Below are 13,431 nucleotides of genomic sequence, written 5' to 3'. Positions count from 1 at the left end.
TCTTGTTGCGCTTGCATGTGATACAAGATGCACAGTAGTCCTTGACGAAGGTTCTGAGTTCTGGCCAAGTGTATTCGCGTCGGACAAGAGCGAGAGTACGATTTTGGCCAAAGTGACCGGAGAGGATATGGTCGTGATGGTGTTGGAGTACAGTAAGTCGCAACTCCGGAGACGTACCGGAGACGAGTGGTACCCAGATTCGATCGTCATAGCGTAAGAGACCAGTGTCATCGAAGTTTCCAGCGATGAGTTGCCAGATTTCGCGGCGGAGAGGCCGGAGACGGCAGCGGATCGTCATTGATATGAGCGGGATGTCGTCGTGGAAGCTTCTTGACATCCAGAATGACGGAGGCGCGAAGCACAGGTTCTTCAAGGAAGGTAGCGGGAGAGAGGCGTTGAGTTGTTCAGACGTGAAAATAGGGCGAAAATTTTGCGGATTCAATTTTCCATAGGACTTATCCCCTCTTTTTGGGTAGACGTCCCATCGTCTAGTTAACGCATCAGGCTTACCCCCAAGTTTACCTGGGCGGAATCGGATTGTCATGTTGAAACGACAAAGATACTCGACCAGCGGACCTGGCGCCGAAAGTTAGAACCTTGGTAGTAGAGAAATACTCAAGGTTCTTGTGATCAGTGACCACATCGACCGGAATCGGGCGCCTTCAAGATATTGATGCCAGTGAGTAAACGCATCGAAGATAGCGAGTAATTCCTTATCGTGTGTGTGCATAGTTGAGCTCTGATGGCCCCAGAGAGCGACTCCGGAAGCCACAGGATGGATTTCACCATCATCGCCGGAGACGGAAAGGATCGCGGCGATAGCATAGTCGGAGGCGTCCGTTTCTAGGGTGATTTGGCGGTCTGGGACCCAGTGATGAAGGATCGGAGCCTCGACAAAGGCCTTCTTGAGGTAATCGAAAGCCTCTTGACACTCAGTGGACCAGTTCCAGCGGACGTTGGCACGAGTGAGACGAGTGAGCGGAATCGTGATGTCGGAGTAGTTGAAAATGAAACGTCGATAGAAGTTACAGAAACCGAGGAAGGATTGAATATCCTTAACCTTTCTAGGCGTAGGCCAGTCCGTGATCGGGAGACCTTCTCCAGGAGACATGCGAAAAGCCGTCAGGGGAGAGAATGTAGCCCAGATACTCGGTAGTCGTGACGCCAAATTCGCACTTTGGCAACTTACAGTAGAGTCCGGCCAGGAGACGCCGTAGGACTTCCCGAACATGCTCGACATGCTTCGACTTGTCGTCTGAATAGACTAGGATGTCGTCAAGATAGACGATAACTGTAACATCCAGTAAGTCGGCGAAAAGACTATTGAGAAATCTTTGAAACGCAGCAGGAGCATTGGTAAGACCTTCAGGTACAACCCTGAACTCGTAAGAGCCATAGCGAGTGGGAATGCCGTTTTTGGTTCGTCTCCGGGTGCGATGCGGAGAAGAGATGATAGGCGTGGCGCAGATCGAGTTTCGTATAGATACGTGCCTTTCCCGGTGCGTCAAAGCAAGTCCGAGATCAGCGGAAGCGGGTAGCGGTCCTTCTTCGTGATGCGATTGAGTCCGCAATAGTCAACACAAAGGCGAAGGCTGCCATCTTTCTTCTTGGCGAAGAGAATAGGCGCGCCATGACTAGAGCGCGAAGGATAAATGAACCCGGAGCGGAGATTCTCGTCGATGAACTTGCGGAGAGCTTCCAGCTCGTTCTGAGACAGAGAATAGACGTGTCCGATGGGTGGTTCTTCACCATCAACGGTCTCGATCTTGAGATCAAATTCGCGATGGGGCGGAAGGTTGAAGGCTTCCGTTTCCGAGAACACATCGGCATAGTCTTGGTACTCGGGTGGGAGACGATTAACCTCAGGCTCGGCTTGAGCTGCTCGAGCAAAGGCTTCGTCAGAAGGGACTGCACGAAGAGTGTACTGATACGTATCTTTATCCGCAATAACACAGCGATAAGCCGCAGCAGAAACAAGAGAGATTTGGGGCGCGACAAGAGGAGTCTTGCGCGTGAGAGTTATGGCCGGAGACGGAGTGTCAACCGGAGACGGATCGTCCAATACAGGACCAAGATTTGTTGGCGAAGGGGCGATATAGGAGCAACCGGAGAGGGCGGAATCGATTCCGATTCCCGGAATGTCCTCGCTCGTAGAGGAGCTGATCGCAACAGGAGCAGGCGTGATAGTAGCCAGTTTTGTCGACAAAGACTCCCTAGACGTGTTGGAACGGAAAGAGACGGTGGCTTCAGACCAGTTAATCAACGGATTAAAGCGGTTGAGCCAACTATATCCAAGAACCATTTCGCAAGGAGAGTCCAGATGGGTAACATAGAATTCCACAAGGTGGACTTCGCCAGACAGAAAGCGGATGAGAAGACGGATTTGTTGGTTGATGGTTGATGAGGAGCCGTCGAGGTACCGTAGCTTGACAGGCGAAACAGCATAGGGCAAAAAGATTCTTCATTTTACAGATAGAGGCAGATATAAAACAATGAGATGATCCAGAGTCGATAAGAGTCCTCAAGCGGGAGTTGAATCCCGCCGCTATGCGTTATACGACGGAAAGAGTTGGGGTTGAACCAGACTCTATTCCTGACAGGATCGAGTCCGGGACCCCCGGAGACGGGACGAGAGCGGAAACGTGAAGATCGAGAAAGAGGGCGTGAGAAGAAAGAGCGGACGCGTTGAGACGTACCTCCGGTAGTCGGCACGGATATAACAGCATGGCTCTTCAGTGGTGCCCATGGCCTTTCGTTCCCATCCCAGGCTAGTGCGTTAGGTGATGGATGTGAGTCCGGGCTGTCCAAGGGAATGATTTCAGGTTGTTGATTTGCGTGTGGATGGTGAACGACGTAAATAAAGCGTGGCGGGAGCGGCACCGTTGGGATAAGATCAGAAGAGATATGGTCAACTTCCATCTCATCTTCAGGGGGACTGTTGTGAGCATCAACGAGTGCTGGAGGTGAAAACGACCAGAAGGGGAGAAAAGGCTGTATGCTCAGGCTCTTCGAGATTTGAGTTGTCCTGGGCAACAGAATGCTTGTGAGAGAGACTGGGTGAGATATGCTGGCTACATACCGAGCTACCAGCCGCATAGTTCTGGTGTTTCCGAAGTTGCAAAACTTCAACGCGGCGCGTCGGTTTGCTGTATCAATTTCACATATCTTGCGATGGCGTTGGATGTTCTTGGGAATGAAATCTTTGCAAATGCTGCAAATATTGCTGGCTTCCGGAGCCAAAGGCTGCTTTTTGGTGCCTTTCCTACGTGAAGGCATCTTCGTTCGGGAAAGGAATTTGAAGCACGCGACCGTGTTTGGCGCCATGACATCACCACAACTCCACTCTCCCTCCCTCTTATTCTTGCCCTATCATGCGCCCAAGAAAGCTTAGGCGTTCCAGCTCCGAGACAACCCACGTTTCTGACTCCGAGCCAGAGCGGGAGGCTGCGCAACAACGGGAAGAAGAAGAAATTGCAGCTAAAGCTGCAACAAGCACCACCCCCACCCGCCACGCCCCTCCACTTCTCCAATCCATCCCATCTACATCCATAACTCACCCCAGTCGAGTTCAAGCGCTGTCTTCAACCTACAATCGAGCATTCTCACATCTTAAGGCAGCTGAGCATGATCTGCGCGCATTGCGGAAAGAAATGGATGGTGTGTGTGTATTAGACCCAATGCATACATTTAAGACTAACCCAAGGCTAGCATTAGAAAACCCAACCCCCCGGCCACAAAGTCCGCGCGTCGTCCCCTCCGCCAGCTGGTGGAAAAGTGTGTCGGACCTGACAGCCCAATGGCAGGTGGTATTGAAGAGCCCCTCATCCCAAAGCAACTGCTTGATAGCCTTGAAGAGGGGTGGTACATGATGGAGCGTAATTTGGATGAGTTTGTGGCCGTTGTGGAGGAGGACGAAAGACGGCGAAGGGAAGCAAAGGATCGAAAGCAGTGTGACATATGATGACATAATACATTCCTTGTCTACTTTTCCCCTCATCCTCGCTGCACCGCCGTTCACCCATGTGATTCAACAGCCATGTTCGCCTACACACAATCTTCCGCCTCTGCAAGTACGAATGACGCAATGATGGAGCTGAGCGAGTGGGGTGGTGGGGCCCATGGGAACCACATCTTCTCCATAAATCACTTGTAGGTCCCAGCGCCCACATTCGAATACTTTCCCACCTGATGACTCGCAGACGACGTCTTTCCTCATCTTCGCAAGAGTCCGACACCGAACGCCAGCCTCTGACAGATGCTGCAAATATACTTCAAGATTTCTCGCCCTCAAATTCTCCTCGCACTCAACGCACGGTGCGCAACTACCCACAATTTAAAGCCTATTCACTTTTCCACAGCTTAGAACACAAGTCCAAGCCGCTCTCAATGCCGCCAATGCAACTCTAGCTACCAAAGAGCAGGAGATTGCTGACCTCCGCAACCAAGTCCAGAAAACCACGAAGCCTCGTAAACGTCGCCGTTTCCATCGAGCGGATGATGCCCCCGACAACTGTGAAGCCGACCCAGAGGCACTCACCTCGCTTGTCACCACAGCTGGTCGACGTTTTGCGCTCACTTCTTCCATTTTCCTTGTCGATATCGAGAAGATTTGTACGACAACTTTTTCCGACACCTTTGACCCAATGACAGAGTACGACAACAAGACCAACAAGGTCATGGGTCAGCTGGGGGACATATTCCGTCTGCTTCCGGATGCAGCTAAAGGAGAATGGCTGCAAGGTTGGGTGCACAATTCGGTATGTGTCTTCGATATAGCTTGTTACTGTACTCTGACATCTATCAGTTCTTAGATGGTCTTGACGGACAGCGAGCTCTCATTCGCACACGCATCCGTCGTGAAAGCCTTTCGCATTTCACCAACGACCGAAAGCTTTTCCTTAGCGAAGACTCGCGCTTCAATGCATTTGCGGCATACATCGGCTACTGCGAGGCAACCGAAACACAGGATGCGCATTACTCTCCGTTCAAGGCGGAGGTCCTTTATGATGAATACAACAGCTCTCTGGACCTCGACCATGTCTTTCGAGGGAAACAGTTGCTAAAGGTGCGCATGTTTTCTATCCTTCATTCAATTCTGACAACTGCTCTAAGATATATGCAGCTATGATTCGTGGACCCGATGGCCCCGAAGGACTGATGGAGCGAACACCATACTCACCGTCTGCTGACTCAAATGAACGCAAATATAACATCAAGTACACGACGCCTGGTGCAATAGCAACAGCGGCTATATTGGTAAGTAATCTCTTGGTTATCAGCTAAAGTTCATTGTTTTTAGGCTATCTTCTTGTACTCGGGCGATCCAAAACTCGTCGAGCAAGGTCATTACACCGGCATCAATTACCGCAAACGCTATATCGCCTACGTCTCCAAGATTCGAATCGCACTGCTCGAAGGCCGTGCCTGGGCGCGGGAACTTCTCCGATATTGGGATGGATACCTGTTTCCTCATTCAGAGGAAGCGTTTACAGGGGCAGCTCCGGGCGATCAGCGTGCGGAGGACGAGGAGATGGACGAAGACCAAGCCATCTTTGACAACGCTCAAGTCGACCCCAATGCGACTCCACCGGTGATTTCCACAACATTCTTATGTCTAAGGCGCTGACTCTGCTCGATAGCAGTCGCCCAATCAACGTTCGTTGTCGCCGCCAGCTGTACGACCGCCAACACCACCTTCGACTGCCCCAAATAATGATTTGCCCACCCACCAAGCAACACCAGGGGCCTCTGGTATCGGACGAACTCCCCGACAGACACGTCGTTAATGTATTATCTACCCTAGCATATTTTTTTTTCTCAATTTATGCGAGAACCACTCGCAAGCTCCTCCAACTGACTGCAATCCGCTCCAATCCGCTCAGCATTGAGTTGGATTGCGCCGGATCGGGAGCTTTATTGGACCTCCCAATCCAGTCCGTGCCTATACCTCCCTGTTCCGATCCACCTTATGGATTGTGGGCTTGCGGCGGCTTGCATTGTCTGCTGAGCCGTTCCAGTCATTCTAGGATTTTTCCGACATAGTCGATGGATATTCTGCCTCATATCATTTGTCTGCCAAAAAAAAATGCTATTAGGGTATATAATTGTCTGTCTCCGTCTGCTCTCGATTCCCTCGGACGATTCCGTCGAGGAAGGCAACTTGCATAACATCCGATGTATGCCTTCTGCCTTCCTGGCCACGAATTGCCCATGACAACGTCAACATCTACTCTACGCTCGGCCATGAGCTTCTTCACCTCCGAGTTTGGATCCTACCCCTTGGGATCATATAAACTAGCCTTTGTCGATGAGATGCCGATGCAGAGATTCGCTAGCTCAACATTATCGCTTCTCACTGTAGACTTGCTGTATAGCGAGGATGCTATCGAGCAGGCTCTGGAAACTCGACACCCTTTGGCGCACACTTTGGTTTGCCACAAAAAAGCGTAGTCCATGGGCCTGTTATTTTACTTATTATGTAGAAGAATACAAAGGTTGAAAAGAACTCGGCGGGAACTAAAGCGAGATTTCAAAGCAAGGTCCGGGACGGCTGTGGCCGACACCTAGTTGACACTCAACTTTGAACTCATGTTATTCACAAAGCAAGGACCACCTGAAACTGGCAGCCGCATGCACGACTTTCTTCCCATTCTCCCCGAACTTTTGAGGACATATTGCATTCAGCATTCAACGCTCTTTGTTCCTTCTCATTCTTAACCGTTATCCTTTGTGGGCCAGCCGGCCACCTCTATAAAAGCATGTCTACGTTCCACAAGCCTCAGAAATATGCAACCCGTGCTGCCAGATTCAAAACCCGTAAGTGGCTTTGCAACGAATCGGTTATGCTTATATCCATTCCCTCTCCAGCGTCCAAGTCGCGGCGAGCACGTGCACAAGCATTTCTGCGGTAAAGATGGCTGCCAATATAGCTGCGTGAAGGCCGCTGACATGGAGCGTCATAAAATCACCCACCTTCCTGCGGAACAACGTGAGGCACGGTTGGTACCTTTATCAAGTGTCTATTTCCTCGTCCTTATGATGTCTGTAGCATGTTACGGTGTCTCGAGCCAGGCTGCAACCACAAAACACTGCAGAAATCAAATCTAGCCACCCATCATCGGAGCCGACAGTAGGTTATTCTAAAGTCGCACTGAAAGCTATTCAAAATCTGTCTTAGCACAGGAGAGAAACCCTACGTCTGCGAGAAGTGCAATAAAGCCTTCGCTGATGGCTCGGGCTTGATTCACCACCGTAAAAAACACCACAAGGAACCCGTCACAAACAGGGAACCCCTCGCAAACCAGAAGCTTGTCGACAACAAGGAATTCCTCGAAAATAGAGAACCCGTTGAAAGTAGAGAGCACATCGAAAAAGAACGGCCTTTCCCGAACAAGAAACCCGTCGAGATCGAGTTACCCCCGATTAACACTGAACTCCCTACCACGCCTGAACCCAAAATCAAGGTTGAGAGCGACGCGGAGCAGGAGCGTGAAGGATCTGTTGGTGCCGAGGATGAAATTGACGAGCTTGAGGAATTTGCCGAGGATGAAACTGACGAGCTTGAAGATTCTGTCGAGGAGGAAATCGACGAGCTTGAACAAGAAAGCGCATCCGACTCGTCCATCATATCATTCGAGTCCGAAGAACCGACCTATGCTGCAATCCGTCCTGCAGACCTTCAACCCACGACCAAGGACCAGAACAAGAAAGCTAAATCAATGGCAATGGCAAGCCTCTCCAATGCACCCGAGCTTCCGCGACTGTCTTCTATGAACAACGCTGACTCGTTTAAGTCTAAATCTAAGCCGGTCTCCTCACCTGCGAGCGTCACCAGTGAGCCTCCAACTCTCACCCCCTTTACCTCGTCATTCCCAGTTCCCGGCTATCGCAATGACGAGCAACGAGACGACCGGCCTGGATTAGCCCATTTAGATGCCGACATCAGGTCAGTTCCAGTGCGAGGACGTGCTTCGAGTCTGGTTTCTGTGTCCTCCTCCCGAGAAGGCGATATCTTCCGTATATGTTACCCTGATGACTTCGAGAATAGTTCCGGCTCTGTTTGAAGTCGAATCTGCAGGGACCAATTTGTCCAAGTTTGTAATTGTGATGTCATTTCAACACCTCAACTACATGCCAATGTGAACCAAAACTACTATCTCACACTTGCCCTCATACTTCGCCAGATGTCAGCCCCATCCTCCCCATCATCGTCTCGATTTATGTTCTTCCCAAGTACAACAGCAATGTCTTTCAGATCCTTCTGCAGGATTTTTGTCAGGTGCACCAGACCCGCTTGCTGCTCTGCGAGAATCTGACATCGACAATGAGCATAATCAAGTTATCGAGCCAATGCCTCCTTACCTGTGCAATTTGAGCCAGTCCGTCCTCGTCAACGACCTTCCACTCGCCATTTTGCTGTCCCGATGATGCAGCATCCCTAGCAGCGGCCAGCGCACCAACCACCGCCCACAATTCCGCGATCTTACTGCGTAACCTCCCCGCAGCATTACTGGTTGTCCTCCCATTCGAGCTGTGACCGTGCCCACCAACATCCGTTCTGATCTCTTCTAAAACGCCGCGCATCGCCTCCTCTTCGATTCGAACTGCGCCACCACGGACAGCAGGTATAAGTAAATGCAGATGAGCGGCAAGAAGTAGCACTCGGTGGTAGAGTTGTACATGTGTCGCTGCTAGGCGCGAGGCACGGGTGTGGTTGGCTGATTGATGTGTCGCAAGGTCAGCAATTCGGGTTTTGAGTTCCTGGTACTCTTCAATCAAGTATGCAAGAAAGAATAAGTAAAATAAACTCACATTAAGCTTGGCCACGTGATCTGTGGCTTGAGCAGTCTGGCCGTCTAATCGTTGGCGAAGATCGTCAAAGCCAAGAGCGACGTTGGGCACCAAACTATTTAGTGGAAATTTGAGTATGGTCCACTGATATGATGACTCAGAACGTTCACCTTGACGGATCTGGGTTATCCCTCACGGCCTTGGTCCATAACGCTTCGCTCATATTCGCTGGCCGACCGTAAAGATTTATTTGTTGCGGGTTAACGCGATTATAGAAAACATGCTATTTATCAAGTTCAGCAACAGTAAGACTGTGAGATCCAGAACATACTTGGAAACGGCACTGGGGTGACGCAGGGTTCCATGCATTCACGATTGCTTCGACTCGTGCATTTAACCGGGCGAATTGCGTTTGGGCATCAGCCTGCGTTTGGGCTGGTGCTGTGGTGCGTAGGGCACTTGTTGAAAGCGTTGAGACACCTAAAGCAGGTTGTTGCGGTTGCGGCTGTGTTGTGGAAGCTCCAAACAACGGTTTTGCCTGGGATTGACCAAAAAGATTCGTTGTCGATTGACCAAAGAGCCCGCCACTGGTCGTTGGAGTCGTACTCGTATTAAGAGCGGGGACGGTTGCTGCTGGTACGAGTCCTCCAGGTTTCGGCGCACCAAATAAACTTCCGCCAGAACTTGTGCTCCCAAATAATCCACCAGTGGCCGTTGGCTGGGTTGTTTGCGTGCTACCAAAGAGCCCTCCTGTTCCAGCTGCAGGTTGAGCCGTCTGAGTGTTACCGAAGAGACCGCCAGTTGCGGGTGCTTGGGTTTGGGTGTTCCCAAATAAACCACCTGTTGTGGGTTGGGCAGTCGTTGTACTCCCGAAGAGTCCGCTTCCACCAGTCGTTGGTTGGGTTGCTTGGCTGCTCCCAAAAAGTCCCCCCGTTGTCGTTTGTTGCTGTTGGGGCTGTCCAAACAAACCAGTACTTGGTGTTGTGGTGGTGGATGCACCACCTCCAAACAACCCAGTGGTCGCCGGCACTGTCGTTGTCGACCCAAAAAGTCCGCCTCCACCCGTATTGTTTGTTGCAGCGGCAGTATTATTTCCAAAAAGGCCTCCTCCAGTTGTGTTGCTCGCGGCTGGTTGACCAAAAAGTCCTGTTGCTGGTGCTGTCGGTTGAGTAGCCGTGTTTCCAAAGAGACTACTACTTCCTGCGGCGGGTTGCGAGGTAGATCCAAACAGGCTGCCTCCGGCAGGTTGTTGTTGCTGAGCAGGCTGACCAAAGATCGACATCGCGAAAGGTGAAGAGGCGCGTCAAGCAGCAAGCTCGTGACGTGCGTGACCGGACCCGAAGCAGTCATAATCTCTCCTTCCATCCCCACTCTTCCTCGCACTTATGGCGGACAAAATTACCCGTATCGCCATCGTGGACTCCAACAAATGCAAGCCTAAGCGTTGCGCCCAAGAATGCAAAAAAAGTGAGGGCCTAATCCAACTGTTCTCATTGGCCGAGACCGATTTTTTGTCGGCAGTCATGTCCCGTCGTGAAAATGGGTCGGTTGTCGAGCTGATAGTGTGTCTAGCCTCCTAAAGTTGCTCGATAGGAAAACTATGCATAGAAGTCAAGCCGACCGACAAAATCGCCTACATCGCCGAGTTTTTGTGCATTGGATGCGGTATCTGCGTAAAAAAGTGTGTTGATAGTTTCAAGTGCATTCTTGTGGATCTAACATTCTTTCCTCTAGATGTCCATTTGAAGCTATAACGATTATCAACCTCCCCACAAATCTCGACTCCGAAGTGACACATCGGTACACTGCTAACGCTTTCAAACTGCATCGGTTACCAACCCCGCGGCCTGGACAAGTGCTCGGGCTTGTTGGGACAAACGGTATCGGGAAGAGCACGGCGCTTAAGATTTTGGCGGGCAAGCTGAAGCCCAATCTGGGGCGGTATGACGTGCGGTTTCGAAAACTTTTTTGTTACGCCTTTTGACTCACGCAACTCTAGGACCCTCCCGACTGGCAAGACATTCTAAAGTACTTCCGTGGTTCCGAGTTACAGAACTACTTCACCAAAGTGCTCGAAGACAACCTTAAAGCGCTCATCAAACCGCAATATGTCGACCATATTCCGCGGGCAGTCAAGGGTCAAATGACTATTGATCAAATGCTCGACTCAAAGCTGGAAAGGAACAACAAGCAGCAGATGTGCGATGATCTAGAACTTAATGCTGTGCTCCAGCGAGATGTTACCCAACTCTCTGGTGGAGAATTGCAACGATTCGCGATCGCGCTTTCCTGCGTACAGAACGCGGATGTGTAAGCTCACCTCTCCCCACACCATAACTTTTTGAAAATTGGTCAGGTATATGTTTGACGAACCCTCGAGTTATCTTGACATCAAGCAGCGATTAAAGGCCGCAGAGGTTATTCGTGGACTCCTGCATCCAGACTGCTATGTTATCGCAGTTGAACACGACTTGTCCGTTCTCGACTATCTTTCTGACTTCATCTGCTGTCTCTACGGAAAACCTTCAGTTTATGGTGTTGTAACGATGCCTTCGTCTGTGCGAGAAGGTTTGTTCGGTCCAACTCTTCCATCGTATTCTAATTATCAAATCACAGGCATTAATATCTTCTTGGACGGGTATATTCCAACCGAGAATCTGCGTTTCCGCCAAGAATCGCTCTCATTCAAGATGGTCGAAACTACAGAAGAGCTTGTTGTCGATCGTACCCGACACTACTCGTATCCATCAATGACCAAAACTCTGGGGTCGTTCAAGCTTACTGTTCAAGGTGGCTCTTTTACGGACTCGGAAATTATTGTGATGTTGGGAGAGAATGGTACGGGGAAGACCACATTTGTTCGCCTGCTTGCTGGTGACTCGCCAGATGACGAGACAGAGAAACAAAACCTCAGTGTGTCACTCAAGCCCCAGACTATTTCCCCCAAATTCCCTGGAACTGTTCGGATGTTGTTGCTGAAGCAAATCAAAGCAGCGTTCATGCACCCGCAATTCCAGACAGATGTGCTGAAGCCGATGAACTTGGAGCCTCTGATGGACCAAGAGGTGAAGACGCTCTCTGGTGGTGAGCTGCAGCGTGTAGCCATTGTGCTTGCGCTTGGAAAACCTGCTTCAGTCTACCTGCTGGACGAGCCAAGCTCTTTCCTCGACTCTGAACAACGTATCATTGCGAGCAAAGTTATCAAACGATATATCTTGCACGCCAAGAAGACCGCGTTCGTCATCGAGCACGATTTTATTATGGCAACATACCTTGCTGACCGAGTCATCGTCTTCGAGGGTCAACCTGCCATCGCGGCGACTGCTACTCCGTGAGTATTACGCTCTCATTCCTCGGCTCCCCGCTAACCCTTGAAAAGACCCCAGTCCCTTCTGTCGGGAATGAATCGATTCCTTGCCAGCCTCGAGGTCACATTCCGCCGCGACCCGACCAACTTCCGGCCTCGAGTCAATAAACTGAATAGTGTCAAGGACAGAGAGCAAAAAGGTCAGATTTTCTTTCGCCAGCTTCCCTTCTGTTAATCCCAAACGCTGCAACAGATGCGGGAAATTATTTCTTCCTCGAGGATTAAAATGGAGGCCTTAAGAGCAGCATGTTGCCCATGTAGCACTATCCGCCAGCCTAGGGGACAACAATAACCGTGCACCCGTTCTAGACATGGAAAAGATTTTATCTGTAGCGTTAGCAGAGGGAACGGGTGTTACATAGTCCGGGCATTTGCCTGTATGAACGATGGTTAGACATATCATATAATGAATGTAGTGTGGATGCAAATGTATTTAGGTCTCTCTTTCAGCTTCATCCCATTGTGCCACGTGACAAACTTCATGCAACAAACCCTTAGCCTGGAACTGAGTCTCAGCTGGAAACCAACTCAGGACTCAGACCCAAACGGTTTCCATGCGAATTGCGTCACTTTCAGCGGTTTGCCCATGCAAACCGCCGACGCCAACGGAAGGAAGGGGAAGACCAACCTGGAATTGAGTCTCAGCTGGATCCCAGTTCAAGATTCAGATTCCAATGATGACCATGAAAATTGTGTCTCTTCGAGCGGCTCGCACCAGCAAGCCGCCGACGCCAACGGAAACAAAGGCAAGACCAAGAGAAAAAGCCCGGGGAGGATCGCGCGCGACACGGCGAGAAGGCTGGCGCATGTCGCAAAATTAGAGGCATTGCGACAGCTCACCCCTACAGAGGAGTCAAAGCCTAAACTTGGTTCAATGAATGGTAACAACCAATACCGTATCGAGGGCTTGATTGAGCGCATTCAACGGCTGGAAGCTATTCTTACTCCTGCGGCCTCGCGTGAGCCGGAGGAGGATGCGCCAAGCAACAAGGCAGAACACTGGCTTGCGTCCCTTGATGCACGACTCGAAATACTCGAACTCGAAGTCAAAAAGCAGACCACCGACACCCCTGAGGACACATCCATTGTTTCGCTGTTGCAGCTCGTCGAAGCTCAAGCCACAGCTATTGAACAATTACACCAAGAACTAGCAGAGTTGGCCCGACATGAGTGAATTGTGCGTGTAACCAGTTTGAAGTCACTGACGCAGTGTGTATCTCTATCGCATGCAGTTTGAAAAGAAAAATAGTCGAAAAAATAGTCGCTTATGAGTA

The 13,431-nt window shown here is 50.5% G+C and overlaps 2 protein-coding genes across 2 annotated transcripts; one reads left to right on the top strand and one right to left on the bottom strand.

Annotated features, from left to right (window-relative positions):
* Window positions 1–8,152: 8,152 nt before the first annotated feature.
* Window positions 8,153–10,072, bottom strand: MIND_00369600 (C2H2-type domain-containing protein; the record flags this gene model as incomplete). Its single annotated transcript, XM_037360534.1, has 5 exons — window positions 8,153–8,311; window positions 8,362–8,760; window positions 8,812–8,905; window positions 8,961–9,073; window positions 9,122–10,072. The coding sequence occupies 5 exons, from the start codon at window positions 10,070–10,072 to the stop codon at window positions 8,153–8,155; spliced, it is 1,716 nt and encodes a 571-aa protein (XP_037223419.1).
* Window positions 10,073–10,175: 103 nt separating this feature from the next.
* MIND_00369500 (RNAse L inhibitor-type ATP-binding cassette protein) lies at window positions 10,176–12,382 on the top strand (the record flags this gene model as incomplete). The annotated part of the gene is made up of 8 exons (XM_037360533.1): window positions 10,176–10,333; window positions 10,373–10,471; window positions 10,525–10,738; window positions 10,790–11,100; window positions 11,147–11,358; window positions 11,407–12,121; window positions 12,170–12,297; window positions 12,351–12,382. 8 exons carry the CDS (start codon window positions 10,176–10,178, stop codon window positions 12,380–12,382), a joined length of 1,869 nt encoding a protein of 622 aa, XP_037223418.1.
* Between the last annotated feature and the right edge of the window lie 1,049 nt (window positions 12,383–13,431).

Source organism: Mycena indigotica (assembly GCF_014461135.1).
Source record: "Mycena indigotica strain 171206Taipei chromosome Unknown Mind.scaff0003, whole genome shotgun sequence".
Classification (NCBI taxonomy): Eukaryota; Fungi; Basidiomycota; class Agaricomycetes; order Agaricales; family Mycenaceae; genus Mycena; species Mycena indigotica.
The sequence above is the reverse complement of the archived record's forward strand: the minus strand, read 5'-3'. Positions and strand labels throughout refer to the sequence as shown.